At 32.7% G+C, this 27,818-nt stretch overlaps 1 protein-coding gene and 2 long non-coding RNA genes across 3 annotated transcripts; 1 reads left to right on the top strand and 2 right to left on the bottom strand.

Moving 5' to 3' along the window:
* The first annotated feature begins 1,905 nt into the window (after positions 1–1,905).
* On the top strand, positions 1,906–8,062 carry LOC122589546. The gene is made up of 2 exons (XR_006322284.1): positions 1,906–2,642; positions 7,621–8,062. It is a non-coding gene; the product is annotated as an uncharacterized LOC122589546 (long non-coding RNA).
* Positions 8,063–8,881: 819 nt separating this feature from the next.
* Positions 8,882–10,142, bottom strand: LOC122587865 (mitochondrial uncoupling protein 5-like). Its single transcript, XM_043760027.1, has one exon. The coding sequence runs from the start codon at positions 9,944–9,946 to the stop codon at positions 9,029–9,031; it is 918 nt and encodes a 305-aa protein (XP_043615962.1). The 5' UTR covers positions 9,947–10,142; the 3' UTR covers positions 8,882–9,028.
* A 4,401-nt stretch (positions 10,143–14,543) lies between these two features.
* On the bottom strand, positions 14,544–17,968 carry LOC122589411. The gene is made up of 8 exons (XR_006322262.1): positions 17,711–17,968; positions 17,288–17,402; positions 16,935–17,035; positions 15,981–16,483; positions 15,860–15,906; positions 15,670–15,729; positions 15,223–15,287; positions 14,544–14,812 (listed from the first exon to the last, which is right to left on the bottom strand). It is a non-coding gene; the product is annotated as an uncharacterized LOC122589411 (long non-coding RNA).
* Positions 17,969–27,818: the final 9,850 nt, after the last annotated feature.

Here is a 27,818-nt window from a genome sequence, read left to right as displayed (position 1 = left end):
ATTGATTGGAAGGCAAACGTCTAGGGTAAAAAAGTAGGTGGAGGTTTTGGTGCTCTGGAGGCTCAAAATTTAGCATTGATATGTACAAATGGATATGACATGTGGTTCAAAACTTGGATGCCGTGAGGTTTAAAATCATCCATGTGATTCATGGTTCTGAGTTTGCGTTCCTATGTAAAACAAATTGTAATAATATATGGACAAATATATGTTCCTCATTATTTGAGGGACACTCGATTGCTATCTCTTTAAGATGTTATTAAATATCAGTTGGGAGTGAAGATAAGACAAGATTCTGGAATAGTCATTGGCTTAATGGTGGCAATCTTGCAACTAGGTTTAGAAGGTTGTATGCCTTGACACCATCTAAAGAACATGTCATGTGTTATATTTTTTATGATATGACATGGAAATCTGAATGACATCGACATATTTGGGATGACACGGATAAGCAATAACTTTTGGCATTGAATAATTTATTGAATCAATAAGACTTAATGAACAACATAATAAATTTTTGTGAAATTATCAAGGTCAAAAACACAAATGTTAATAAAGTGAAATTGAAAATTTTAATTCATTAATTATTACTAATTCGTTAACTATTACTTAAGAAAATTATATTTTTAATATATATTAATATAAAAATATACTTACTCGCGTATTACGCGGGACAATAATCTAGTCTACAATAAACTAAAACAGGATTGAGATGAACGACACGTGGCATAATCCTTAATCGACACGTGTCCTTTAAATTTATTTATTTTATTAATTTAGCTTTTTTTATTGTATATAAATTCAATTTCCTTATTAGATTTAGAGTTATACTTTAACTCTTGGTTTACGGATACAAAACACATTATAATTTTTTTTTATATATCGTTTTCTCATTAATAAAATTGTTTCTTTTTATTTCTCAATTCTCCAACTCCTATTACTTATATTAATAAGTTATTAATTGAGGACTTTAAATATTTGAGTTTACGATCCGAAATCACAAGGGTATTTGTCGTTATTCACTATACTTATAAATTCCGATTTTGATGTAATTGTAAAAATTTAAGGTAAATCTAAAACTCTAACTAAGTATATATATATATTATATACTATATATCATTACTATTTATTATAATTTAGATTCGATCATCGATTTACTTTAACCACAATTTATTTCAATCTCATGATTCATGTATGAGGCATATTCGAATTTTCTTTATGATACGATTTATATAGCTACCGTACAGCGTACGGGTATCAGGACTAGTAAACCTATTTAGGTTTCAACCTCTCTTCCCAAAAAATTTAAATAAAATTAATCAATTTTGAAGCTTAGAAGCAATAAAAAAATGATTAAAATTTTAAACCCTTAAAAATAATAGTTGACCAAGTATAGTGACAAAGACGTCCCTTGCAAATAGAGTAATATATATACCACATTTAATAAAAAAACATGAATGCATCTCTATATTTCCAAAATCATTTACTAGGCCAAGCAAAGTTGTTAAAGAAGTCCATCACCAATATCAACTTGCCCAATTAAACCTGTTTGAACCAGTCAATGAACAAGGATTAATTCCCCGGCCATGTTGTAAAGACATTAATTGCCACAAATCTATCGTGAAGCCTTTCTTTTTTGACTTAATACAAAAAAATAATCGTCAATTAACTATATTTTATTTAATACATACATTCTTAATGCATAATACACTCAGTACTTAATAAGAAAAAAAAAAGAACCGACACTTAGCATTTGACGAATGATTTTATATTTATTTAGTTAAGAATGATTTTACTTACTCTATCTTTATTAAATGATTTATGTTTTGTTTAAATCTAAAAATATATAAATAGAAGCCCAAGATTTTAGGGGTCAAAGATCCAGACTGAAGTTAGCCAATCTGTGGGAGTTCAACCATATAATATTTTCATTAAACATTCATTTGGGGCGGGTCGGATTATCCTCTTACTATACCTCTTCACATTCACACGCCTTAAAAATTCGTCTGAGTATAAATCGTTACCGCGTCCTCATTGATTCATCGCAACGACATCACGTTCTCCCAAAATCAGATCCATTTTCACCTCATCTGAAAAATGACCAAGCAACAGATGCCTAAAACTCATTGTTCACCATGCTATTGGTATCAAAGAACTCACATTACACATCGGCCCAATGAGCCCATATGTAACCATTGGCATTATGGGTCACAAATTTAACCCACAACCCCAAAAAACAAACTCACACATACACGGCCACATAGACCCTCGTTGGGAAACCCACATTGTAGTTGAATTACCTCAAGATGCTTTGAATGAAGGCAGCTTGTATAACCTGGTCGCTGAAATCAAACATCATTCTCGTATGTCTGACCGACTTGTAGGAAAAGTCACAATTCCTCTCCGTGATGTCCTTGTGAACCGCGAGAAAGTCGGTTACTTGGTGATGACATCAGGAATTGCCCATGGGAAGCTCATTCTTTCGCATTCGCTAGTTGCCGATGCTGATGATGTCAGAGTAGCTGACACTCATGCACCCGCCGTACCTACAACTAACGCGGTTGTGACAAGTGTTACCACAACCGTTGATGATCAGTTGGTGAACACGACCACCAACCTAACCGACTTATTGGCCGGTTAAGGTACGTACTTTACGGATTAATTCTTATATTAATTTTACCTAGTTATATTTTTTATTTTATATGTTGTTTCCTCCACATATCATCAATCAACGTCATCCCATAGTTTTTAATTAAAGACCCTGTACCATAATGAAATAGGCCCCATCATAACTCTGAAATTATTAGTGTAAATTAAAATAGTAATTATAAACCGTTATCATACGAAATTATTTGGACTTTGGAGTATTGTATTTAAAATAATACAATCAACGATTCTTTTATACATACCTAGAAGTCTCACCTGCGCAATGCGTAGTAACAAAACCGAAAAAACTGAAAAAGTAATTATGGAAGAAACTTAATTTTGTTGTTTAATTTGCATGCATATATACACTATAAATTAGAAAATTTGTATTAACAATATATTAAATAGTAGAAACAAAACCATTGAAGGTGATAATCTTAAATTTTAAACATTTACCTTTTTTTTAAAACTTAAAAGTTATATTGTACAACTAGCTAATAATCTCGGGTTTAACCCGGGCACTACTAGCTAAAATTTTAAAATAAAAAAAGTTAAAAGAATATATATATGTAGTTTTTGTAATTGATATATCATAACTTGATTTGGAGATATTAAGTTGGCTAACATATATATATGTATGAGTATTTATTGCATTAACAAAATATAAAAAAGAAATTTACAATCAAAAAGTAAGAATTTAATATAAACATTAAAAACCGGTATTTTAGTTATACCGGTGTGGAAAAATTTTCCAGTATTACCGGTATTATCGGTAATACCGGAAATACCGGCCGGTATGACTATTTTTAATTTATTATATTTTTTGTGTAAAAATCCTACAAAACTTGTTACAATTTAACAAAAATAGTCAAAATGCAATTATAATTTACTCAAAAATAATACCAAATATGTATTTTATAACAAAATATAAGTTTTAAAGTTTACAAATAACAAAAAATAACATTAAAGTATCATAATAATTTTTTTTAAAAATCAAAATTTATTTTTTGAAAATCCCGGTATGGTAATACCGGAAAATACCAGGAATACCGAAAATACTGGCCGGTATTAAGTAGTGAAAATACCAGAAAAATACCGGACTTAAAATACCGACGTGGTCTCCAGTACCGGTATTTACCGGTATTTAAAACATTGATAAACATTTAATAAGCTAGCTATTTATCTTTAAAAATATTACAATATTAAATATGACATATGACATCATAAATAAAATCAAACCTTTTTAAAAAAAAATATAGACTTGCCACATAATATTTTTTCCAAAAATAGTTTTACAAAACAATTCTTCTTTATACCTTAAAACATTGGTGATGTACGACTCATTATCCTTACTTTAATGTGCATAGCCCAAGTTAGTCCATTCGGCCCTACTTTAATGTGCATAGCCCGTGGTTGTGATTTTTTATAATGTTGGGTGTTTCTCATTCTCATACCTCTTGACTCTTGTAACATCTAAAAATCCTTTTTTTTTTTTTTTTTTTCAAATGTAAAGGGTATAATACAAGTTCAGTACAAGTACATACAATGGAAACCATACTCAATTATTGAAATTTGAAGAAACAAAACTAATTCTAGACCCTCTTGATTGACAATGGACGTTAAGGTAACCAGAAGCTTGAAAACGAATTACTAAAGTAGAGAAAGTAGTGACTTGATTTTAGTTTTAATTGTTGGTTTACAATTAAATTGGCTCTTTTTTAATTGTTGACAAGTTTCTAAGGGGGTAAGGAGTGGGTGAACGGCATGAGGCGGGTTGGCCTCATACCGCCGGCTACACCATTGCCAACCCCAAAACCATAACCCGGCGGCATGGTTGAAAGGCTGTGAAGCCGCTGCCCATAAAATCGGAAGGTGGGGACCACAATGAAGAAACAGCCTTGCGATTGGTTACTCGTTCTTTTATACCTATTGCCAATCATTGTTATCGGAATAATGATGACTTAAGGTTAATTGTAAGAGATGATGGTTAATTAGATATTTGTGACAAATAAGGAACATGGAGATTTGCATCATTTCATTAAGTATTTAGATACTTACTTGGGACAAATAATTAGGGAACATGGAGATTTGCATCATTTCATAAGTATTTAAGAGCAAAAGTTGAATATTAGGATAAAGGAAAATGCTAAACGCGGTCCATTTAACGTGCATAAAAAATTTGTACCTTCCATATTAAAAGCTCACCCTCTAAATTTTATGGTAAGCGTACAACTATTTAATGCACCTTAATTACAGCCTAAACAGTGGCGGATCCAGAAAATAAAGAGGGTGGGGGCAAAAAAAAATTTTACCCTAGTCAAATAGCTTCGCTTAAATAGCCTCAAAACAACACCAAAATCAACTTTCAAACAACAAAAAAATCAACATGCAAATAACAAAAAAGTAGGAATAGAATAATATGTTGTTAAACAGGAATCAATATAACTAAAAAAATCATACAATGTTTTATAAAAACAACTTAAAAAAATTTAATCTTGCAACTTTCCAACAAGAGTTGAATGATAAAAACTTCATAAAATTATGAGATTCATAATAAAATAATCAAAGTTTCTTAAAATTATGACCAACTATTAAATAAAATTGAGAATTTGGAATAAATCATAAATATAAGTTTACCATTATAATATCTATAAAATTTTGACATAATATGAAGTAAAATTAAAGATTAATAAACCCTGTTCAGCCAATGATAACTAGCCCAACTGGTTAGAGTTACTCCTGGTTTAATCCTCTGATTACTTTTAACGGTCCATGGTCAACATCTTGTTGTCTAAGGTACGTGCAAAGCTTCACCATTATACGTGAAGTTTCTCTAATGTCGTATACTGAATAAATGTTCAGAAAAAAATAAACCTTGTTCAATACTTCAATACCAAATTTGAATAATCTAATATTATTAAATGTGAATCACTTGCTAAGTTGCTTTATGTTTCGTTCGTCAAACGTCATTATATTAAAGGTGAATCGAATGTTAAACGTGAATCAAAAGCTTATAAACTAAAATAGTAAAATGAACGTCTTTTTTTTTCTCCTAAATCACTTAGTAGATTTTCATTTCTTTTTCCAAAAGCCTATGGGTTGTTTCAAGTTGGGTTGAGTTCATTTTGTATTAGTCATACCAAATAGTTCATTATAATTAGTAGTGTTGGGCTTGACTTAGCTGGATTCATCCTCCTTCACCTTTAATAAGCTGGATCCGCCTATGAGCCTAAGGGCTGTGTAGCAAAATAAAAATTCTCTTTCGAGACATCACATGGTTCCAATAGATGTGTCTCGGGTAGTAGTCATCTCTATTTTGTCCTTGGACTAAACAATTATCATGCATATAATGGACATGGATGTCGTCTCATACTTTGACTTAGGTCCTAACTGTTTTCTTTACCGACATTATAAGGGTTATTTTGGGTACAAAGGGAAATATGGAAAGAATATATGTAGTCAATAAAGGATTAGCTAGTCAATTGTTAGATATAAAATCATGAAGCCACTCGATGGAAAAAATTGACTCAAAGTATATGGTTGTACCCAAAGCATTACTAGAATTTAATTTTAGTAGTTGCAACTTGTTTAGAATCATTTCATTTCACATATCGAGAAACTTGTCAAGCTTCAACCTAAAAACTATGCACTTGAATCGCTTCAACCTAAAAACTATGCACTTGAATCAAAAACGCAAAATAACAAACATATTATAATCACCGAATAATCATCACCAAGCCAAACAAATGAAATGGTAACTTAATGCTCTTATTACAAAACTTGTATGATGACACATCTGAATAAAAATAAAAAGTACCACAACTCTTATGTTAAAAAATGAGACAATTCTGTAAGATTAATAGCACCTGCTCTTAAGTCACCGGATCAGTAGCTTTAGCCCAATATCAAACTCTACATACCAAACACCTTATCATAAGCTTCAATTCAAGGACCATAAACTAAGCCCACTGGCTTATACATGCATTTCTTTAATCCCCTGCATACTCATTTCCCACATAAAACAATGGGAAAATAATCCGTACTGTAGACTTTAACTAAGCTTAGGTACTGTTACTTAAAAAAAAAGTTATAAATTAAACCTTTGAATTTGATAAACATATATAGTCTCCTTGAACTTTACATAATCTCCCCCTGAATTTTACATGATCCCCACCTAATTTACCTAAGATAGATACTGCATTATTTACCTAACATTTCCTTTCAAACAATTCATCATCCAACATTTCAACTATTAATTCGTACCCATTATAATCTATACACCAGACCATCACTCTATATATTATACCCCACAACGTGCACTAAACAAAATATAAAAAAGAATTTTATCCAACATTTTCCAGCCATTCCTACGAAACTATTAGTAACAAATTAAACAGGTTTAAAACATTCTCAAAATGTTCTAAAAAATGACTTAAAAACTGATCTGAAAAATCATCTAATTGTTTCAAATATAAGCCGTTCCATAAACTTTTGAAAGGGCTCTAAAAAATCATTTATTTTTGGATCACAAGCTTTTAGATCACTTGAAAAATTATGGATTTCAACTATTTAGGATGTTCCAAAAAAAATCAGTTTGTGTAGTAGTGATTTAACAGTCAACATAGCCACTGCAATAATACACATCATTTTTTTTACCAAGTAGTGTCAAGAACACACATCATTTCACACCTGCATTACGGTCCTCTAATCCAAAACCCTTTACCAATTGTACTTAAGACCAATTATGAGAATAGATTTTTCCCAGACGTTGATGAGTATTTTTACAGACTAAAGTACATAAGCTGGTTACCTAATATATACAGAATTTAAACCAATGTTAGTCGCCTTTTTTAAACTAGTTCAATGTCGCAGTGTGTTCAAGTAATAAAAGAACAAAAAACATATAAAACAATAATCTCTCTGTTTGTTTAAATACTCTTATATATGGACATCATCTCTATATGTCCTTGGCAGGCAGCTAATACAACTCTGCTCTGTCAAAAAAAACAAACAGACTGAACATTTTGAAAGAACGACACAACCAAATAGCTGACGAGCTGCAGGACAATGATAAAAATCACAAGAGTCATAAACACAATAGAAGTAGTAGAAAATGGTCAGAATGTTCACAAGGACCTGATGACTCCCAGATGCAAAAAGAAGGCTCATTTCAGCATAGGGAACAAACTACGGATAAAAGGAAGATCAGAAGACCAATCTACTACTAACCAAGCTCAAGGGAAAACCACCTCAAGAGATGATCCATGGCAACTTTCTGTTTTCTTTTGGTTTTGAAATCTTCTGAGTTTATTATGTTATTTTTATAAAAAAAATACAAGTTTTTCAACTTACGGTAGAAGGTGTGACGACTTGCAAGATGAAAGGAAACACGAAATCTGGAGAAGTTTGATAACAATTTTCGCTTGTTGATAGTTACTTGGATGTTGAAAATTTTAGTTATTAACTAGAAATGTTATATGTAATTAGTAATGTTCCTTTTTTGTAGATGCAACAAGCAATTGCTACCAACTGATGTGGATTCACTAGCTTGATGATAAGATAATTGAATTGCATTTTTTTCCTTTTGGGAAATGCTAAATACAGCCCTAAGGGCTGTATTTAACGTGCATAAAAAAACTTGTACCTTCCATATTAAAAGCCCGCACCCTGATTTTCATGGTAAATGTACAAACAATTTATGCACCTTAAACACGGGCTGTATTTAGCAAACCCCTTTTCTTTTATATCTTTACGGGTCCAAAGTTGACCAAAATGAGGCATAAAACACCGCATGTATATCCACCATTGCAGAGAGAAACAATACCGTGTAGACACAAATTGTGATTTACACCCCATTTGGTCTCATATTTTGGTTCATTTTTAGCAGAAGTTCAGAAGCACTATACTGCAGATGATGGGTCAGTTAGCATTAGGCTGGTTATCGTTTTTCTAGTGTATAAATCATGTAAATGGAAGAAATAGAGAATAATTATCAAGATTATTTTGGTTATTTTCGCCATAAAAAAATCACTTTCGATATTCTTATTGACCTTTGGTTGGGATCTATCAAGGTATAAGAGCCTCAGATGTCAGCTAACAAGGAGCGGCTTGACAATCAGAAAGCGGAACTTGATTACTCCAACATAATAACCAAGCACAACTGGAATCCTCGAAAATACTCTCTTGAGTTCGCAACATATAAAGAAATTTTCAGATGACAAACTGATGCAAACTCTTTGAATAAAGTTGACCAATTTATAACCAATACTTGATATGTAGTCAAAAACCATAACTATAGATTTCATAGATATATTTTATTAAACTATTTCTTCATCATCATCACTATGATCAATTTAGCTTAATAATATAATCTTTCCAAGCCTTAAAAGTCCTTGAGCAATTTACGAACTTGTTCAAGTGTCACAAAGAGCACAACAGTAAATGGACCCTGTCTTGAAATGGTTGGTATGAACCCTTTATATAAGGCCATTGGCCCTTCCGCTTTAACCGTTTTAACAGCACAATCAATAGCTCCTTTATATGGCGGCTCAACCCCTTCGACCACTTTCATGTTCATGACCCTAGTCTTAATCACATCCACTGGATTCGACGCCACAGATGCCACAAACCCAGCTGCAAAACTTGCTGTCACATGTGTCCCTAACCCGTCTTTCATGACCCCTTTTGATAAAATTGTTTCTTTGATTTGATCATAAGATGCTAGTTGAGATGCGGTTACTATCATTGCCCGGTTCACGGTCAATGATGAACCTCTCCAAAGGCTGGTGACGCCTTCTTGTTTCACCATTCTGGTGATGGCGTCACCTACGCCTTTGTAGTTTCTTCGTTCAGCCACCGGGAGCCTCCCGTCTGCTTGCATTCTAACCATTGCAACGTCAGCTGGGTTCCCGACGGCTGCACCAATTCCACCAGCTAATAACCCGGAACCAATTTTTTTGGTTAATGAAAGGTTGCCCGTATTCGGGTCAGCCCATTTTTCCCTAAAGATCTCGTAGAGACCCATTCTGGTGGTCGAGTATAACGTTTGACGAAGGACGGTAGCAGATACACCCGAAAACAAAGCAGCAACTCCTTCCGTTTGAAATATCTTGACACCGACCGATACAGGTCCAGCATGCCGCGGCAGCGCAACTGATGCGCTGCCGTGGCCGTTCAAGGCGAGAACGGAAGGGTTTTCGCCCTGTAACTGCATACGGACTTTAATGAGATCAAGAGGGTGAGTAGAACATCCTGCAATTATGGATGCTATGCCACCCTCAACAAATCCTTTGACACCCATTTGAAATGAAGAAAAGTTATAAATCTAAAGGTAGTAAAAAAGAATGAAAAAATGATAAGTTATGATTGATCAAAAAGTCCAATTAGGATTCAAATCACTAGATACTAAAATATGGGAATGAAGGCCAAAGGCTATTGATGAAAGAGTGTGGAACTAAGGGCCTATGAGACATATAATCCAGAAGAAAATGTTGCAGTAAAATGAATTGAATGAATGGGTATGGGATTGGAGAGAGGGAGCTATTTATAGAAAGGGAATCTGGAAAAAGGGAGAGTGGGAGGAAAAAGTAAAGAGAAGAATTGAATATAAAAAACGCGGTTGAAAATAGAAAGGGTGTGCGGGTGGTATCCAATTTGGACATGTAATTTGTCTAGACAGGTTGTTTATGACTAATTATTTGTGGAGAATAGTTGGTGTTTGGATTTTATTCGACTTGACTACTTTTAACCTTTAAAGACCGAATGATCAAAAACTTCAAATGTAAAGTATTTTACTTGCGGTTTAACCCACTTGATACTAACTTACATCTTTTAAAACTAACACGGTACTCGCGCAATACGTCGGAGGTTGTGACGGCAACGGTATGATGGTGGGGGCCACTGTTGGTGGTGAAGCGACGTCGGGTGGTGTAGTTAATTGATGTAAATGTAATTGATGTAAAAGGTTAATGGAGTTATTTTTGATAAATGACTGATATTATAATTTAATCATTAATTGTATTTTAGATAATTCTTTCATAACTTTTAAAGAGAGAGTTGTTTTATTTATTAAATAGTATAAAAGTATAGATTAGGTGTATATGGGAATTAGGATTAAGAAATAAGAGTATTTTGAGTATAAAAAAGTGCTGAATTTCCTAAAATATGAGAGATCAATATACTTTATAAGGGGTTACAGAAAATATATTATGGGCTCAATGTCACATAATAAGGTTGTAGGATCTATAAGGGGTTATAGAAAATATATTATGGGCTCAATGTCACATAATAAGGTTGTAGGATATGAAGCGCATTAGGAGGCATCATCCTTTGAACATGCCACTAATCCGACTGTCACACCATTCTCCTCATGCGTCATGGCAAAAAAATTTTTGCTAAACGGCTTGTACAAGACACCTATCCACTCTTTTATCTCTTTGGTTTTTCATTTTACCTTTTTTTGTTTCTAAGCAAAATGCTTTTAAAGATGCTTGCCAAGAAGTCTGCTATACCATCCCTCATTTTTGGGTGGCATCTTGAGGTGTGACATGGCGCAAATACCTTCTCACCCAAGATGCACCATACTTTTCAGCCAAACTGTATTTAAAAAAGCTAGTAGTAAGAGTTATAGTGTAACGTTTATTGATTAATAGAAAAATCTAAGAAACGAGAATGGTTAAGCTTTTTGTGTTTAGCATGACTGGAGCTGCTGGCACCCATTCCCTAGCGTCGCCACATTGCCGTGAAGTTGATCAATGTCCCTAACTTTTTGTTTTTTCCCCTTTCACACAAATTCATGTTTAAATAGTGGACCTAGCGTTGTTCAAGATCAATATGATAGAATGAAAAATTATCGGTACGACATATCGCTAATATGGCATTCGTGATCTTATTGGGTCGTTCTACCCACACTTAAAGCTCTAAAGACGTTGTCAGCATTTAGGATTTCTTTTGTTTATATGTATACTTACAAAATCAAAATCCTTTCAAATATTTTACTGGCACACTTGATATAGAGATCGAGAAGTAATATTTATTGGGTCACATTTTAAATATATTAAGTTGACAAAAGATAAATCATTACAATTCAAAAAGTCAAAGTTAGATAAATATGACCACAAAAACGGTTCCGTTTCTCTACATCCTAGCCTCCTATATATGAAGACTTCAAATACCAATGTTTAAAAAGTCTTCGTGACTAGTACTAGTCTAGGATACTTAGGTCAAAAGATAATAAATAAATTACTACAATTTTGATTAAAAGTCAATATATTCAAAACTATATATATACATATATATATATTTTTTGAAAGGCAGATTGATGCGCCCACGCCGGGTTCGAATCTTGGCAATGTCCTAAAGGGTTTGCTCTCCCATGGGTAGATGACTATAACATTGCTAAGGCTCACTCACCACATTTGCATGTGACAAGATTTGAATCCATGACCCCCTAGGAAGAAACCACAAAGCGAAAAACTCTCTAACCAATAGGCGAAGCTTGAAAATTTTCAGTGGGGGGTCGGGATCTAAATTTTCTTTTCCCTAACACTATTTTATTTTAAAAAGGGGTTCGAAACCGAGTATATCAAAAAATTTTAACACAAAAACAATATACCCTTTATATCGCAAAAAACATTTCGGGGGGTCGGGCGCCCCTCGCTCCTTGGCACTAGTGAATTGCTATCAGAAGTCCCCGCCCTTTAAAAGCTACGCTCGTGGCTATCACCCTATTGGCTTCAAACCTATATTAGTATTATGTTCATATTTTTTGATATTCATACACCAGAATTTAGCTGTACAATAAACGTACAAATTATAATGCACATAATATAAATGAATAATGCAGTTATTGTTGTAGATGTCTAATTTTTATTATAGCAATATCATTTCCCATTTTCATATATGTGTCGATTGTGTAATATGTCTTAATTGTTGGAAAATTTTCAATCGATATAAGACTCTAAAAACATAAATCTTGAAGACATAACATCTCAAGAAAAAAAAAATTGTGTCATATCTTTTAAGTTTTAATCGATAAACTATGATCAGATACACATATTTTTATGGCAGAACCTCTTTTTCCCCATGTTCACACATTTTACAACTTTTTTGGGTATAACCCTATATAGGTTTTTACCTCTCTTCCCATAAATTTTAAATATCATTAATCAATTTTGAAGCTTAGACCATCTTTAACCCTCAGTGTTTTTACCGGCGTTTTTACACGAAAACACCGAACTTCCGGCGTATCTGGTTAAAGCATCCGGCGTATCCTTCAGCGTATTGGGTCTGCGTATTTGCTGCAACGTCGGGAGATACAACGTATTGAGGTGTTTAATAATAAAGTATTTTCTTTTTATCTTTTCATGAGCTGAGTAGCGATATATTTATATATAAATTAAGAAAAGAAACTTTGAGTTTTTCAAATCATATTTGCTGGGTTTGTAGATGCTCGAATGAAGACGACGACAATAATTGCAAAGTTTGATTACATATCCTATAGTAACTATTAATGTTCATTTTAGCCCCTACACTATTATCATATTTTTGAAATGCCTATATTAGTTTTTTTTATAGTTTACGTCTAAACCTTTTTTCAATGTCAAATACTATATTTTAGTTAAATTTATATCAGGCCTTATTGTTAATAATTAGTAATGTAGTTGATGTGTTTTTTAATTTATTAGAATGTTTTTTTTTTAAATTTGTTATTATAAATAATGACTTGACATTAATAAACTGAAATTTTAATGTGGTGGTTAATGGTAAAAATGATTCAGTATGGTAAATCAGTGTATTGCTGACGTGACGTTAAGAAATTGAGTTTCAGTGTGGTGGGTTAAAAATGGTAAAAAAAAAAAAAGTATAGTGACAAAGACATTTCCTAACTTCCAAATAGACCACATTTAATAACACACGTGAATGCATCTCTAATGATGGGCAAAGTGTCAAAGTGATGGTATAAAACTTTCTCCAATAATAAGCATGATGAAAATGATAATAATAATAAACATAACTTTGAAAATGATAATAATAATCTTAAAATTATTCAGTTACGAATGATTTTTAAAAGCTGAATTAGCTTTGAAACTCATCTTGTACATTTTATTTTTATTGTATTTTTCTAGTGTCATCAGACATATAATATAGGAGCATGTGGCGTAATAATTGGCATGGGAGGGATCCACCCATTTGGCAACCTTCATGGGCCTGGTCTCCAACCAAATTGGATTCAGCTAGCATTGACCTTATAAGTTTTTAAAGGGGTGTTTGGTAAGGAGTATTATGGCGCACTACTACACACATGCTCATAGGTCCCGGTTAAAAAGTATAATATAACCCGCTTCACAAACGGATTCTATGCGAGGGAGTCCTATTTGAAGTGATAATAGAACCCGCTTCAAAAACCGAGTCCCTTTAAACAACCGGTTCCTTTTAAACAGAATAGAGCTCGCCTTTTCAATTAGAACCCGATTTCTTCTTGCCGCCATGTTTGTAATAGAACCCCCTCCAGTTGATTAGAACCCGCTTTCTTTCCAAAATAGTTAATAGAACCCACTAATGTAATTATAACCAGGTTCTGTTTTGGTTTTGCTTGAACTGCTAGTTATATATATATATAGGGGGATGGTAATATATATATATATATATATATATATAGGGGGTTCCACAACTAAGCTTAGGTGCCGGACAACCTTATATTCCCTTTTCCCATATATATATACATATATATATAACTGGAAACTTAAAAAACACAACACATTAAAGAATCAACCCAAAATATCGATAATTATTGTAATATCACTGATAGTTGCAAGTCACAACTATATAAGAACTATGTAAAGTCTCGACTTGCTAACTAAACAAACATAGCTAGGAAGTAGGAACCATCAAAGATGTTTGGAACGGAGAATAAAAACAAAATAAGTATAAAACGTTCGCGTTTTCAATATACATATACACAAAATGGCATGTCTACAACACTTCTAGTCTTAATCATCACCTATGTCGTGTTGGCATATGATGTTGTTCGATCAACTTGTCCACACAACGGGGAACCCTCTTGCTTTCCTGACATGTTAAATGATGTGCCTGCTGTAATCCAAACTTGTTTTGACCCATCAGCCGACCCACCCATCTTGCTACCTCGACTTAATATCTGTTCTACCTGATATAGTCAAAAGAAAGAAACTCGAACAGTCTATAACGTATAAACATTAAGATACTACCAAGATATTGAATATCTACATCAAGAATGAATGCCTCTAAAACTCAAGCAAGGCACATAATTTTATGAGAGCAAATGGTAGTGTCTTACTAATATATAGTGAGTGTTGTTGAGCTTACTGAGTTCCTGCAATATGTATGCTAACATAAGAGAAATATTGCTTGCCTTGATGTCCCTATTACCACTACTTATGTGAATACTCATATAATATCATGCGATCAGTTTCTATACACACAAGCACACACCCTTAACATATCATGCACACATGGGGCAATAGAAATACAATATTCAACATATCCGATTCTAGTTTCTTAAAAAAACTTGACATAAAATAAATCATGCTCACTTACCTTAACAAGAATGGGTGCAGCTCCAACTTTCAGTGAATTTCATGCCTTCGAGGTAAAATAGTAGCCTGCAACAAGGTAAAAGCAAGTTTTGCGTCTTATTAACTACAATGCAACTTGAAACAATAACTTGCCAACAAGTGTGAGTCGAGATTTTATTTCAGTAGCTTACTAGAGATATCCATTTCTATTGCATTATAAGTTATAAAAGTATCAAACTTACTAGAGATATGACACAGATTCATGGAGAAAAACACTCTTAGTGCAAAACATCAGAACTACTATTAAAAATGTGTCAAATTATAAATTGATGAAAACAATTTATAAAATACACTTTGACAGACAATACGTTTCTTTTTAGCTGTTATTACCTGTTTGACCCAAATCAAATTGTTCATAAGTAATTGGGCTAAAAATACTACTTATATATTATACAACAAAACAAATGACCTTGTGATAATAGGACTTCACTGAATCCCAATGCTTAGTTGCAGCAGTCACATCCTTTAGCTACATGCAAATACATATTTAACAAGAGTGAAACCAATTAGAGCCCCAAAATGCTAGAGTATTTAAGATGAAAAATACGTATTAAAAACAAATACATATTCTAGATGAATAGTTAGCAGTGCAACTTCACCTTTCTTCATAGTCCCTCAACGGCTTTTTCTGTCATAAAAACCCATACTAAAAAAGATATCTTAGCCATCTAATCAGTTTTATCTCATGGCACAAAAGAAGAAGACAATGAAAAAGAAAACCTTGAACGACTCGCATCATCGTTTGGGCGGTCATAGCCTTCTCCCTCATTCAATATTTTATTCAAAACCTTTTTTCAGTTGTAACCTCGGAAATGGTTTTTTGTGCCATCTGATGATTCCATGCCATTCTCAATAATACCTTATGATGCTCAATAAAACCTTCATATACCATTGTTACCTTATGCAGACTGATCACCACGGTAGTTATTATATACTTTAGAAGCCTTATTATCATTCACTACCCTTATTGATAGTAATAACTGTAAAAAAAAATCATGAAGAATCCTTGTATATAATGATAAAGTAGATTTTGGAAATAACTATGAGAAATTACCAATGTGGATAAATAAAAACTATAATAAAAATTATTATAACAAACATCACAAACCTGGAATTTAGCAGCTTTCACTTGTTCACCTTATGAGTGCTTCTGCTACTAATTAGGTAATTCCAATTATCACATAAGCTCATAAAGAACCAATCACGGTGCATTCAAGAGATGGCTGCAATTTCAATACACTTGAAAGACTTTCAACAGAATTAACCCATTTAACCGGTTCCGTTTAGCTTACTCTTTGATTTTCCTCATAGCTCTTGTGAGATATAAAATGACTCAGATCAATCCCATTGACCTATTCTATGTGAACAGGACATAATTTCCATTTTTCATTCATAGTTAATCTTATCCGTATAGTTTTCCTATATATACATGTACATCGTCATCAACCTTAAAGAACTTTTTTTGGTTTCGGTATGTTTCTTTATAAAGTGTAGAATCAACTGATATATTATTTAGATAAAATTTAGTTTCAAAATTAGATAAAATACGAATTAGTACTAACTGGGGATTGACATTAATCTTGATAAGTACTTAAACATATACACATTAAACTTCTCCCATTGGGTATATGCTCATAGTATACCAAATAATGTAGATATATAATAAAAGATCACCTTTGAAACACATGTTTCATGATGAAGTCTGCTGGCTTTAATAGAAATCATTATTTCATCCGTGTTTTCTTTGTGACAAAGCTTCATTTCCTTTACCATCTCTTCAACATCATCCATGTTTGTGTCAAATTGTCCGTTCATGGATCCATCATAATTGCAATTTAGTCACATATAAACTATATTCATTTAAGAAATTATTGCAATTTAGTGGCTATTATTGCATTCTAGAAATTTTGGCACAATAAAAGACTATATAAACTGTAAAGTGTCACGTGAAACTTTCATTTTGTGGAACTCTAAGTAAACATGTTTGAAAAGATAAGGTTTTGTGGTCATTAGAGACAAGAACTTACAAGTCAGAGACCCAGAAGCAAGTTGGCACCTCCAGGGCTGTCAATCCGGATAATAACCGCTTAATACCTTTTCATCTACTCAAACTCTCAAAGAAAATACCAAGCCAAATAACTCCTACATGGATTATTATCAAAAGCACGACAAGAGACAAAATTACTAGACATTTCTAAAAGTGATAACCTGTTGTTCCAATTGATTTTTTTCATTTTTATGTAAAATTATAAGAGAACAAAGTGGAGTCGAGCAATTAATAAGTCGCACTAATCAGTTTTTGATGTGAGGAGAAACAAATATTGCTTTTAGTAATCTCATTAGCCAGGACCAAATAATATAAACACATGAATGGCATTGAACCCTAATATAGTTCAATACTACAAAACTAAATAAGAAAAAACACAGATGTTGGAAATATAAAAGCTTACCGAGTATAAAATTGCTTGAGAATGAAATACTGCTAGTGTTTCTTCTGTAAGAACATCTGAAGATCAAATTATCAAGGGGGGTAGGGGATTAGGAACCAACTGTGCGCAAGGGGGAAAGGGGAATAGATGGGGAAAAGGTAATAGATATTGAAATACAAATATTTTGGGGAATGACGCGGGAGGGATATCGCGAGGGAACAAATTAAAATATTTGGGAAATAAATCCCGGTTGTTCACTTACACTAAATAAATTCCGGTTGTTTACAAGGGAAAAAGAAAAGAAAAACTAATAGACGGGTTATATTAGTGGGTTCTAATTGAGGAACGACCTTAATATGATCCGGGTATTTTAATTAACGGGTTTTATTCGCGGGTTATATTGAGGGGGTTCTATCTACAATTGTGTAGTAGCGTGGTTTAAGAAATAGGAAAGACAATAATCGCCGTCGTCAACGCTACCATTGTGTAGTAGCGTGGTTTAAGAAATAGGAAAGACAATAATCGCCGTCGTCAACGCTACCATCACCAAATAACACAATCACCACACTCTGTTTTATATAATGACAATCATGATGTTTCATGTGTATTAACCAACTAGCATTAATGAAATGATAATAATTCTTGATATTCCTTTGTACGAGTATTTTTTTTTCTCTTTTCCTTTCCTATTGTCCAATTTGAACCAACCCCTAAGTTTAGAGTATTTTCATAAAGTTACTACATACTCCGTACATGACATAAATAATTATTTTATGATCAGTTTAGATGACTCAAATTCATTTGAGTAAATTCGTTGATAGTTCTCCAATAGTATAATTGTTGATGTTTATAGGCTTATATATACAAGGTAAAGTAAATACAAGCAGAGACGGAGCTAGAAAAGTTTTTGCGATGAGGCAAAATTATAAGTTGTTTGTCATACTTATAATAGTCGTATCTGAAAATGAAGAAAAAAAAGGCCCTAGCTCGAAAATAGAAAATTAACCCTCAAAAGAATTTGTTATCTAAACCAGGTCTCACACTCATATTTAAAAATACTAGTTTTGTTTTAATAAATAATGACCACGCGTATCGAATAAGGTCTTATTAAATGAAAACGTATTCAATCATATAATGCAAGAAACCCAAAAAGTATACTTCTTTGGATATAATTAGCTTGTATATATTATGATAATTATAATAAATTGTTTGTGATAAATATATATAATAATTTAAAAGAAAATACATTTTCTATAGAGAGTTTTACTATAATGTATTACACATTTTACATACCCAAACAACGAAAGTTTTTTTCTTAAACTATACTTCATTTTTTTCTATTGAAAATCAAAACAACTCGAGTTTTTTTAATCTCTTAATGAAAAAATCTATCTTAAAATTAATGTTTGATGACCAATGACATCCAAATAATAAATTTATGACAAGTTGACAATGAAAGTAACATTTATATTTATTTCTTACTTATTTTTCTTACTTTTACAAAAAAGTTATAAATATACCATTTAAATTTTGAAAAATTACATTGTATTAAAATTGGAGTGGGGGCAGCTGACTCCGCTGCTCCCAAGCTGCAGCCGTCCCTGAATACAAGGCTATTCCACACTTAAGCATAAGTGTAAAACCTATAATGTATTACACATTTTACATACCCAAACAACGAAAGTTTTTTCTTAAACTATACTTCATTTTTTTCTATTGAAAATCAAAACAACTCGAGCTTTTTTAATCTCTTAATGAAAAAATCTATCTTAAAATTAATGTTTGATGACCAATGACATCCAAATAATAAGTTTATGACAAGTTGACAATGAAGGTAACATTTATATTTATTTCTTACTTATTTTTCTTACTTTTACAAAAAAGTTATAAATATACCATCTAAATTTTGAAAAATTACATTGTACTAAAATTGGAGTGGGGGCAGCTGACTCCGCTGCTCCCAAGCTGCAGCCGTCCCTGAATACAAGGCTATTCCACACTTAAGCATAAGTGTAAAACCTTTCATCTATTAATTTTTTTAACATTTCTTGTTTAATAAATAAATGAGTAAGTCCTATATTCTTTATGTATTAAAAAATTATTTTGGGACTTAAACTTGGAGCTTTATTACATACCTCATGTTGAAAGTTTGGACCTTTAATTGGGTACAAAAGTATGTCTTTGGACTTTATTTTATCTAAAATATATGTGGGCCTTTAAATGTGATGAAGTTATATTTTATATGTGGCCCTTTAAATGTGCTGAAGACTGAAGTTTATATTTTTGGGCCTCCGATTGGGCTAAAATTTATATACAGGCTTTATATATTAAGTCCTTTCGAGTTTCGACCACGTTTTATACAAAAACAAACTCTTAGAACTTATTACGTACAAAGGTACAAAACGTTGATTTGACTGAAATTTTATAGCCACTTTGAGAAGCTTTTCCATATGGCTTCCAAATGGTTCTGACCAAACCAATACTTGTTAGGAATAAACATGATTCGATTCGAGTGATAAAACATCCTCAATCGTCCTGTAGAACCTGTAAGAGCATAAAACATAATTGCTATTGATTTCGGGTTCCCATAACAAGGTGATTGAGTAATAATGGGATGATAAATCGGCTGGAATATGATGCATGAATTTAGAGAGGAGAGACACACGAAAATTAGGGTATTATGTGTGTAAGGATTAACCTTAACTTAGGGTTAATTATCCTCTATTTATAATGAGTGTAATTACACATTCAACCCTTTAGTATTTACACATTCAACCCTTCTGGTGTTTAATGTGTGTACCATTAGTCCTCTTAGTTACAATCACCTAATAGGAAACCCTATACTAGGTCTCTAAGAGTAAATACGTCCATCATATATTTACTTAGACACAGGGATTTCAGTTATCGTTAATTATCATATCAGGAATGATACATGATCAGTGACGGTCACACTAACGTGGTTCCAACATTCTCCCACTTGACCAAGCGATCATTTATCTATGAGTATTCAAATAAGTTACGGAATAATACTCATTTTTGTTTTAAACCGAAATCTTTCAAGAACTTAATGTTGATGGAAAAGAAGAAAGAGCCAGACAAGGAGATTGTAGCTTTTACAAAGGCTGAATATGTAGATACATGGCAAGAACATTTTCTAACCAAGTTTTGTTATCAAGGGAGCTCTCTAATTCCTTGTACTTTAGTTAATTTCCAATTTGATGAATTAGTCAATCCACGGGCTAGTAATACTTTTATGCCATATTTCTTATTCCTAAAACTAGCACCGGATCCCTTTGCTCCCAATCCTTTCAAACTCATGAACATAAGCTTTAAAATTAATCATTTGAAGATTCCGCGTCACAATGGAGTTTTTAAAATTTTATTTGTTCGGATGAAAGGATGGATTTTCTCCATGAGTTTTAAAGAGAAGATAAATAATTTTTGTTTGATGAAAGGAAATTTTGAAAAGAGGAAATTTACTGATTGGGTAATGATTAAAATTAAATTCACCTATTTTTCACCTTATTGGTGTAGACCGCCCGACCATTTAGGTGTAGGGTCGTTAACAACCTTTTCATGATCTATCTCTTGGGTTTGAGTCAGGCTGAGGACGTTAAACTAAGCGCTGAATGGGAGACAACCCATTAATTTAGTTAATTTTGAGTCTTTTTATTTTAATTGTTTTTTTTAGTTATGTCACCAATAATACAATTGTTCATCATTTGTGATCAACTTTGACAGGGTCAAAGTTGGGGAGGGGTTTGTATTAACTTGTTTGTTTGTGTCAACCCCGGAAGAGGGAAATAAGTGAATTTTTGGATTAATAGATTTATCTCTAGTTTTGAGCATTGAGGGTAATGCTCGGCTCAAAGTTGGGGAGGGGAGTCAAACTTATTGCTTTGTTGTTAGTTCACTTGTTTGTTAGTTCAAGTCTGTTAAAGCAGGTTAAGAAGAGATGAAGGATGGTGCAATAGAAGAAACATAATGACGGTTGATATGCATTTCGAAGATTTTCATGTCAACCATGCATCAAAACGCATCATCTAAACCCGGGAAGTTTCATTTTTTTTATACTTTTTATTTATTTTCCCTATTTTCCGATACTTTATATTTAGATCATTATACAACTTGATTGTGGGGGTGGGGGGGAATTAAATAGAAAAACCGGGTAATTTTGAACTTTTGCGATGTTTGTCCTCAAAGTTTGATTACTTTTTGCAATATAGGAATAATATTAGTAAGTAATTGAGCTAATTCCTTTTGGTACAAAATTTTTAATCGGGAAATGTAATCTCAAATGATTGATAGGGCGATCCCTTCTGGATTGATTACATGACTAGCACACTTATATCCCAAAACACCAATTATGTGAGATTCTTGATCATTTATAGATATGCTAGGTGTTTATGGATTTGGTTTGATTGGCCTTGTAAATTTGTTCCTCTCATAGGCTTTTGAATTTATTCAAGATTAAGGGTTATACTTAGAACTTTGAACTATGATGTGCAAGTTTGAGGTTGGTTTTTCCATTTTCCGTCTTTCTTTTTTGATATGAGTGTGCCGGTGATTGCATTGATTCTAGAACTTGTCCTAGTTGATCATTTCGAGACCGCAGTGAGATCACTTCGGTGATATAGGTATGACTAGAAGACGAAGAGGCAAATTAGGATTAAACCCTTTTTCTTTGAATTTCACCCCTTGTTTTTGTTAATTATTTGTTTTTAGTAGCTAACTACACTGGTTAGTGAACCACCTTTGTGAAACCATTGTTACACTCATTTTTAGTGTAAGATACAATTAGAAAACCTGTTGAGCCTAGCTTATTTCTTTTGTTTAAACTCCACCCAAATATTTCACCTATCCTAGCTATACTGATAGTCGAAGTCCTGGTGGGTCATTAGTTGCCAATGCTATTTGGATGGTTTGGGTTTGTCAAGTTGTGTCGGTTTGGTATATTCTCGGCTTTTTGAGTATAGGTTGAGGTGTCATAAATTTTGTTCAAGTATAGATTATTCAAACTAGTGAAAGTATGATTTGTCAATGCATTGTAAAGTTCAAATGAAATACCAATTAGGCAGGGTAAAAGTAGTTCACAAAAAAGGGAATAAAACAGAAAAATAGAAAAAAGAAAAAAAATGAAAAAATGAAAGATATGAACTTGGACTGTCAATTGGTATTTCCACATTTATGTCAAGTCAATTTGTGTTGGTACATTTGTTTTAAACCAACAAAGGTTCTATTAGTGTTCATATCTTCCGTTATTGGAGTTGGCACATTCATTAAAGCCAACAATCGTATGTTATGGTTGTTTAAGTTGTTTTGAATGTAATACCCCACAATTGTGTCGGTTTTTATTGGTTTATTGAGTTGTATTGTCAGGATAACGTCTTATTGGATTAGTTGGGAAGATGACAACTAATGACACGGGTTGTGCTAGACTAGACTATATTTATAAATTTTAATTTCTATTTTACAACAATTTTCCCAAATATTCCATATCCCTTATTTTTAATGACCGTTTCACAACATTACAACCCTTTAAAAGTCCTCTTCTAATGGTTGTACCTGGTGCTGACACCATGTCGGTGGAGATTTGATTCTAGAACAAGCCTATGGTAAAATAGTATGCATCACGACTAGGCGTTGAGTGATTATTCATTATACAACCCAATAGTTTGTTAGTTGGAGTGTGATAGTGAGATATGTTTCGTTTCATTTGAGCGGTGCTTAGTCGTGTTCTATCGAGGCTTGAGAATCATTTGAGTATTGACAAACATTTCAGTTTTCATTTAAGATTAAAATTGCCTAACCATTTGAAATTGCTTTTCAGTTTAATGGTTTAGCTTCTTTTTGTTAATTGTCATGTTTTTCATATCTGTATACCTAAAGGATAATTGATTTTGAAAGATGGATTTGCTTGAGGGCAAGCAAAGCTTAAGTTGGGGAGGTTTGATAAGTCATAATTGGATATATAATAAATTGTTTAAAAATGATTATATAGATTAATTTATTTATAGAATAGGTTTACTTTAATGCATGTTTTATGATTTTCAGGTTTGAGCTAAAATGGATAAAAATATACATACAAAGTCTTGAAAGAACAAACCAATTATATGTGTTACATACGTCCTGGTGATTTTCGAGAGCAACAAAACTGCAAGACTGTCATCAATTGTTTCCATTTTGGGCTTATCTTATTAAACGGACTAAAGAGCCATAATTAGTTTGTTTCTTTTAGGCTTGTTGAGCGGATCAGATTATACACAAAGAAGAGGCCCAATTCAATTTTGTTCTCGTTTTGGTATTATGTCGGTTCGGGAAAAGGAATTCTTCACGTAGGGATCAAGGAAGCATGGACTATATATATTAGTTTTATGGAGATAACTTGGATGATGTTAACATTATTTTGGTTGGATGATGTTACTCTCACAAACCATTAAAATCATGGGGGGCTTTTTGACATGTGTAGAAATTGATTTAAGTGAGTTTGTGAGAGCAACATCATCCAACAAATATGATGTTAACATCATAAATCATTTTCCCTAGTTTTATATCCCATGTTTTAGGGGCTTCTCATTAATTTCGAAGGGGGTTCGACAATCACATCATATTATTCGACATATATTTTTGAAGAGTCGACGAACGAACAGAGAGGGACGAACTAAAGATGCAGCCGATGGAAGTAGCAGTTTTCTTATCAAATATTATGTCCAGCTAAGGTTTTTGCAATCTCTCCCGATGAACAATTATTAGTTAATATATTTGATTAACTTTACTTTCAGTCGCGTAAACATTGTTCTTTTTGGATTATAATTCATGACTGATTGAGTAATTATTCACTATTATTTGATTTGGATTTTCGTAAGACAACTTATTGCGAGTTAATGATTTGTGCCGAGTCCACCTAGTTTAGGGATTAAGACAGATCATATAATTAACATAAGTTGTGCCTAAAACTGTTCTTGTCAAGTAATAAAATTATGTCTATGTAATTTAGAATAAATACTCGGTAAAGTTTATTAAGTAAATTAACGAAACTTTTGGGATTCGGGAGGGATACACTTTTCATCATTGTTCACAAGTTCTATTTTTAATTTTGCCTTGTTTTATTAGTTTAAGTATAGTTAATTAATTTTATATTGCTTTAGTTAATTAAAGTTACTTTTAATATTGTCTTTAAAATTAACGAAAATTGTTAAAATTTGACTATAACCACAGACGCTACTCGTGGGAACGATACCCACTTACCCTATCTAGTATAAGGTATTTAGGTTTATTTTTGATTGATACTTCGACGTCGATCAACGACGTCTTAAGATGTGTTCAACATAAGCCTTTTGAGAAAGAACTAGAACATCATTACGCTTATCCCGATGTATTTCGATACCTATGACATAAGAGGCATAATCGAGATCTTTCATGTCGACATTATGTGAAAAGTAAATGCTTCGACTCATGCAACATATCCAAGTTGTTACTTGCAAGTATAATATCATCCACATGCAAAACAAGGATTGTAAATTTACTCCCACTGATCTTGAGATAGGTGCATTAATTCACTTGATTCTTTAGGAAGTCTTGTCTTTTTATGACTTCATTAAACTTAAGGTACCATTTTAGTAATGCTTGCTTCAACCTGTTTATGGACTTATTTAACTTGTAGACCATGTGCTCTTCACCTTATGTAATTTCAGGCTCACATGTATACGTCTTATTGCAAGTTTTCATACAGGAAAGTGGTCTTGACATTCATCTAATGTAACTCTAAAACATATTGAGCTACGAATGTCATGATGATCCTTTAGGAATCTCTATGAGACAGAAGATAAGGTCTCTTGATAATCGATTCTTTATATTTGAGTAAAGCCTTTCACAATCAGTTTTGCCTTATAGCGTTTGACGTTTCCATTCGGGTCTAATTTGGTTTTGAAGATCCACTTACAACTTATAGATTTGGATTCTTCAAGAAATTCAACCAAGTCCCAAACATCATTATGCTACATGGAATTAAGCTCTCAAATTATGGCTTCATTCCACTAAGTGACATGATCGCTATTAATGGCTTCTTAATAAGAGGTAGGATTAGTAAGCTTTCCAATGTCCTCAACTACAGTTATGAAATCATCAAAGTTATGGTCTTGTGTGACCTAGATAATCTCCTGAGTTGATTTCCAGATTTAGTAAGGAAGATGCTTTAGCATTATTAATAAGATGCTTTAACATTAGTAATATCCTGATTAAGAGGATTAGGTTTTTTTTTTTTTTTTTTTTTGATTTTGATTAGGAGAACGTGGATCAGTGATATTAGGAGCAGCGTTGGGTATAAGAGGAGTTATTGGAGGAGTAATAATAACCAACGAGTGGTTCCCCCCGCTTCTTGTACTTTCTGCAAATCTTAAGTTATGATTTGTCGTGCTCCCACTGATCTCTTAGTTCTCATGAAATGTGACATACTGCGTGTCAATAATGCTAGTAGAGTAGGAAAAACAGTAAGACTAATAACCGATAAAGAAACAAGTAAGGGATTTAGGATCCAGTTTCTTTAAGTTAGGGTTATAGAGTTATGCTTTTGCAGTACAGCCTCATACGTTCATATAATTCAGACTCAGTTTCCTTTCTGTTCAGGAGTCTTAAGGACAGATTCTAATGGAACTCTTATTGAGTATATGGACAGCTGTGCGTAAGGCCTCAATCCAAAAAAAAAAAAGTTGGTAAGTTAGTGTTGACAAGTATACTTTTCACCATGTCCATTAAGGTTCTATTTCTCCTTTTAGCAATATAAAATTTTGTTGAGGAGAACCAAACATGGTATATTGGTTTATTATGCCATGTTCCTTTCAAAAGTTATGTAAAGGACCATGAGCTTGACCAATATCACTATGTCAACCTTAATACTCACCTCCTCTATCTGATCTCACAACTTTTATTTTATGATCAAGTTGGTTTAAAAAACAAAACTTTAAGATCAATAAAAGTCTCTAAGGGTTCAGATCAAATATAGGTGCATATAACATGAATAATCGTTAATGAATGTAATAAGTGATGTATGTTCTGAGATGGTTGCGGGATAGGGGCTACTAACATCAGAGTGAATTATTTCCAACAAGTTGGAACTTCTAGTGGCTCCTTTCTTAATCCCTTAAGCCATTGAATACATGTTTCAAAATCAGTAAAGTCAAGAGAATGTAATATTCCATCCTTTATGAGTCATATCATGCAAACTCGTGAGATGTGGCTAAGGTATTTATGCCACTACATGGAGTAATTCTCTTAATTAGTTAGGTGATTTTGTCTTCGTTTTAGTTATGTCATCAATATTAAGAGACAACAAACACTGTGAGAAATTATGATCTAATTCTAACTTATACAACAATCTATTCAAGAAACTAGGAGCAAGGAATTCATTATTATGAGTAATGGCAATCTCGTCGCAACCATGAATTATTACATAACTTTCAAGGTCTTAAATTAGAGAAATAGATACAAGGTTCCAAGAAATTCTCGGTACACATATAAGGTATCTACTAGTTTAATACACTTTCCAGTGTTTATATGTAAATCATAAGTCTCCATGGTTTCGACATATAAGAGATCAACCCTTCCAACTCTAAGTTTTCTTTGGTCATTTGATAGCTTCTGAATTGTGTGGAATGCTTATGTTGAGTTAATCACATGAACCATAGAACTAGAATCACTCACACATGTATTAATAGATACATCAAACATAAAAGAATCAAATATTACACGAAATAAGTTACCTTTCTTAGCTAGCTACTCCTTGATTTTAGGGCAATCTGGGCACAATTAGAATTTGCAGTTAGAATTGCTCGTCAAGGACTTAAGGCTAGAGATAAGAGCACCATGATTTAGCCTTTTGAACTTTATTTGCTGTCTTATTATCGTTATATCTTTCCTCTTAATGGAATTGACAGTGGTAGTAAAGTGAACAACTTTAGGTTGGCCCAACTTAAGGCGAACATTTTCTTGCACACACATTGCATTTAGTTCACTCATCGACCATTTATCCTTCATAGCATTAAAGTTAATTTTGAAGATGTCAAAATGAGCATGCAATGAGGTCATTAGAAAAATGTACAAGAAAATTATCAAAGACTTTCAATTTTAGGAC

The sequence above is a fragment of the Erigeron canadensis genome, chromosome 2 (assembly GCF_010389155.1).
Source record: "Erigeron canadensis isolate Cc75 chromosome 2, C_canadensis_v1, whole genome shotgun sequence".
NCBI lineage: Eukaryota > Viridiplantae > Streptophyta > Magnoliopsida > Asterales > Asteraceae > Erigeron > Erigeron canadensis.
Note: the sequence above shows the minus strand (reverse complement) of the source record. Positions and strands in the feature narration are given on the sequence as shown.

What these genes read in the sequence shown, in the direction of transcription:
- LOC122587865 (XM_043760027.1), bottom strand. Translation starts at nt 9,946, where the DNA reads ATGGGTGTCAAAGGATTTGTTGAGGGTGGCATAGCATCCATAATTGCA.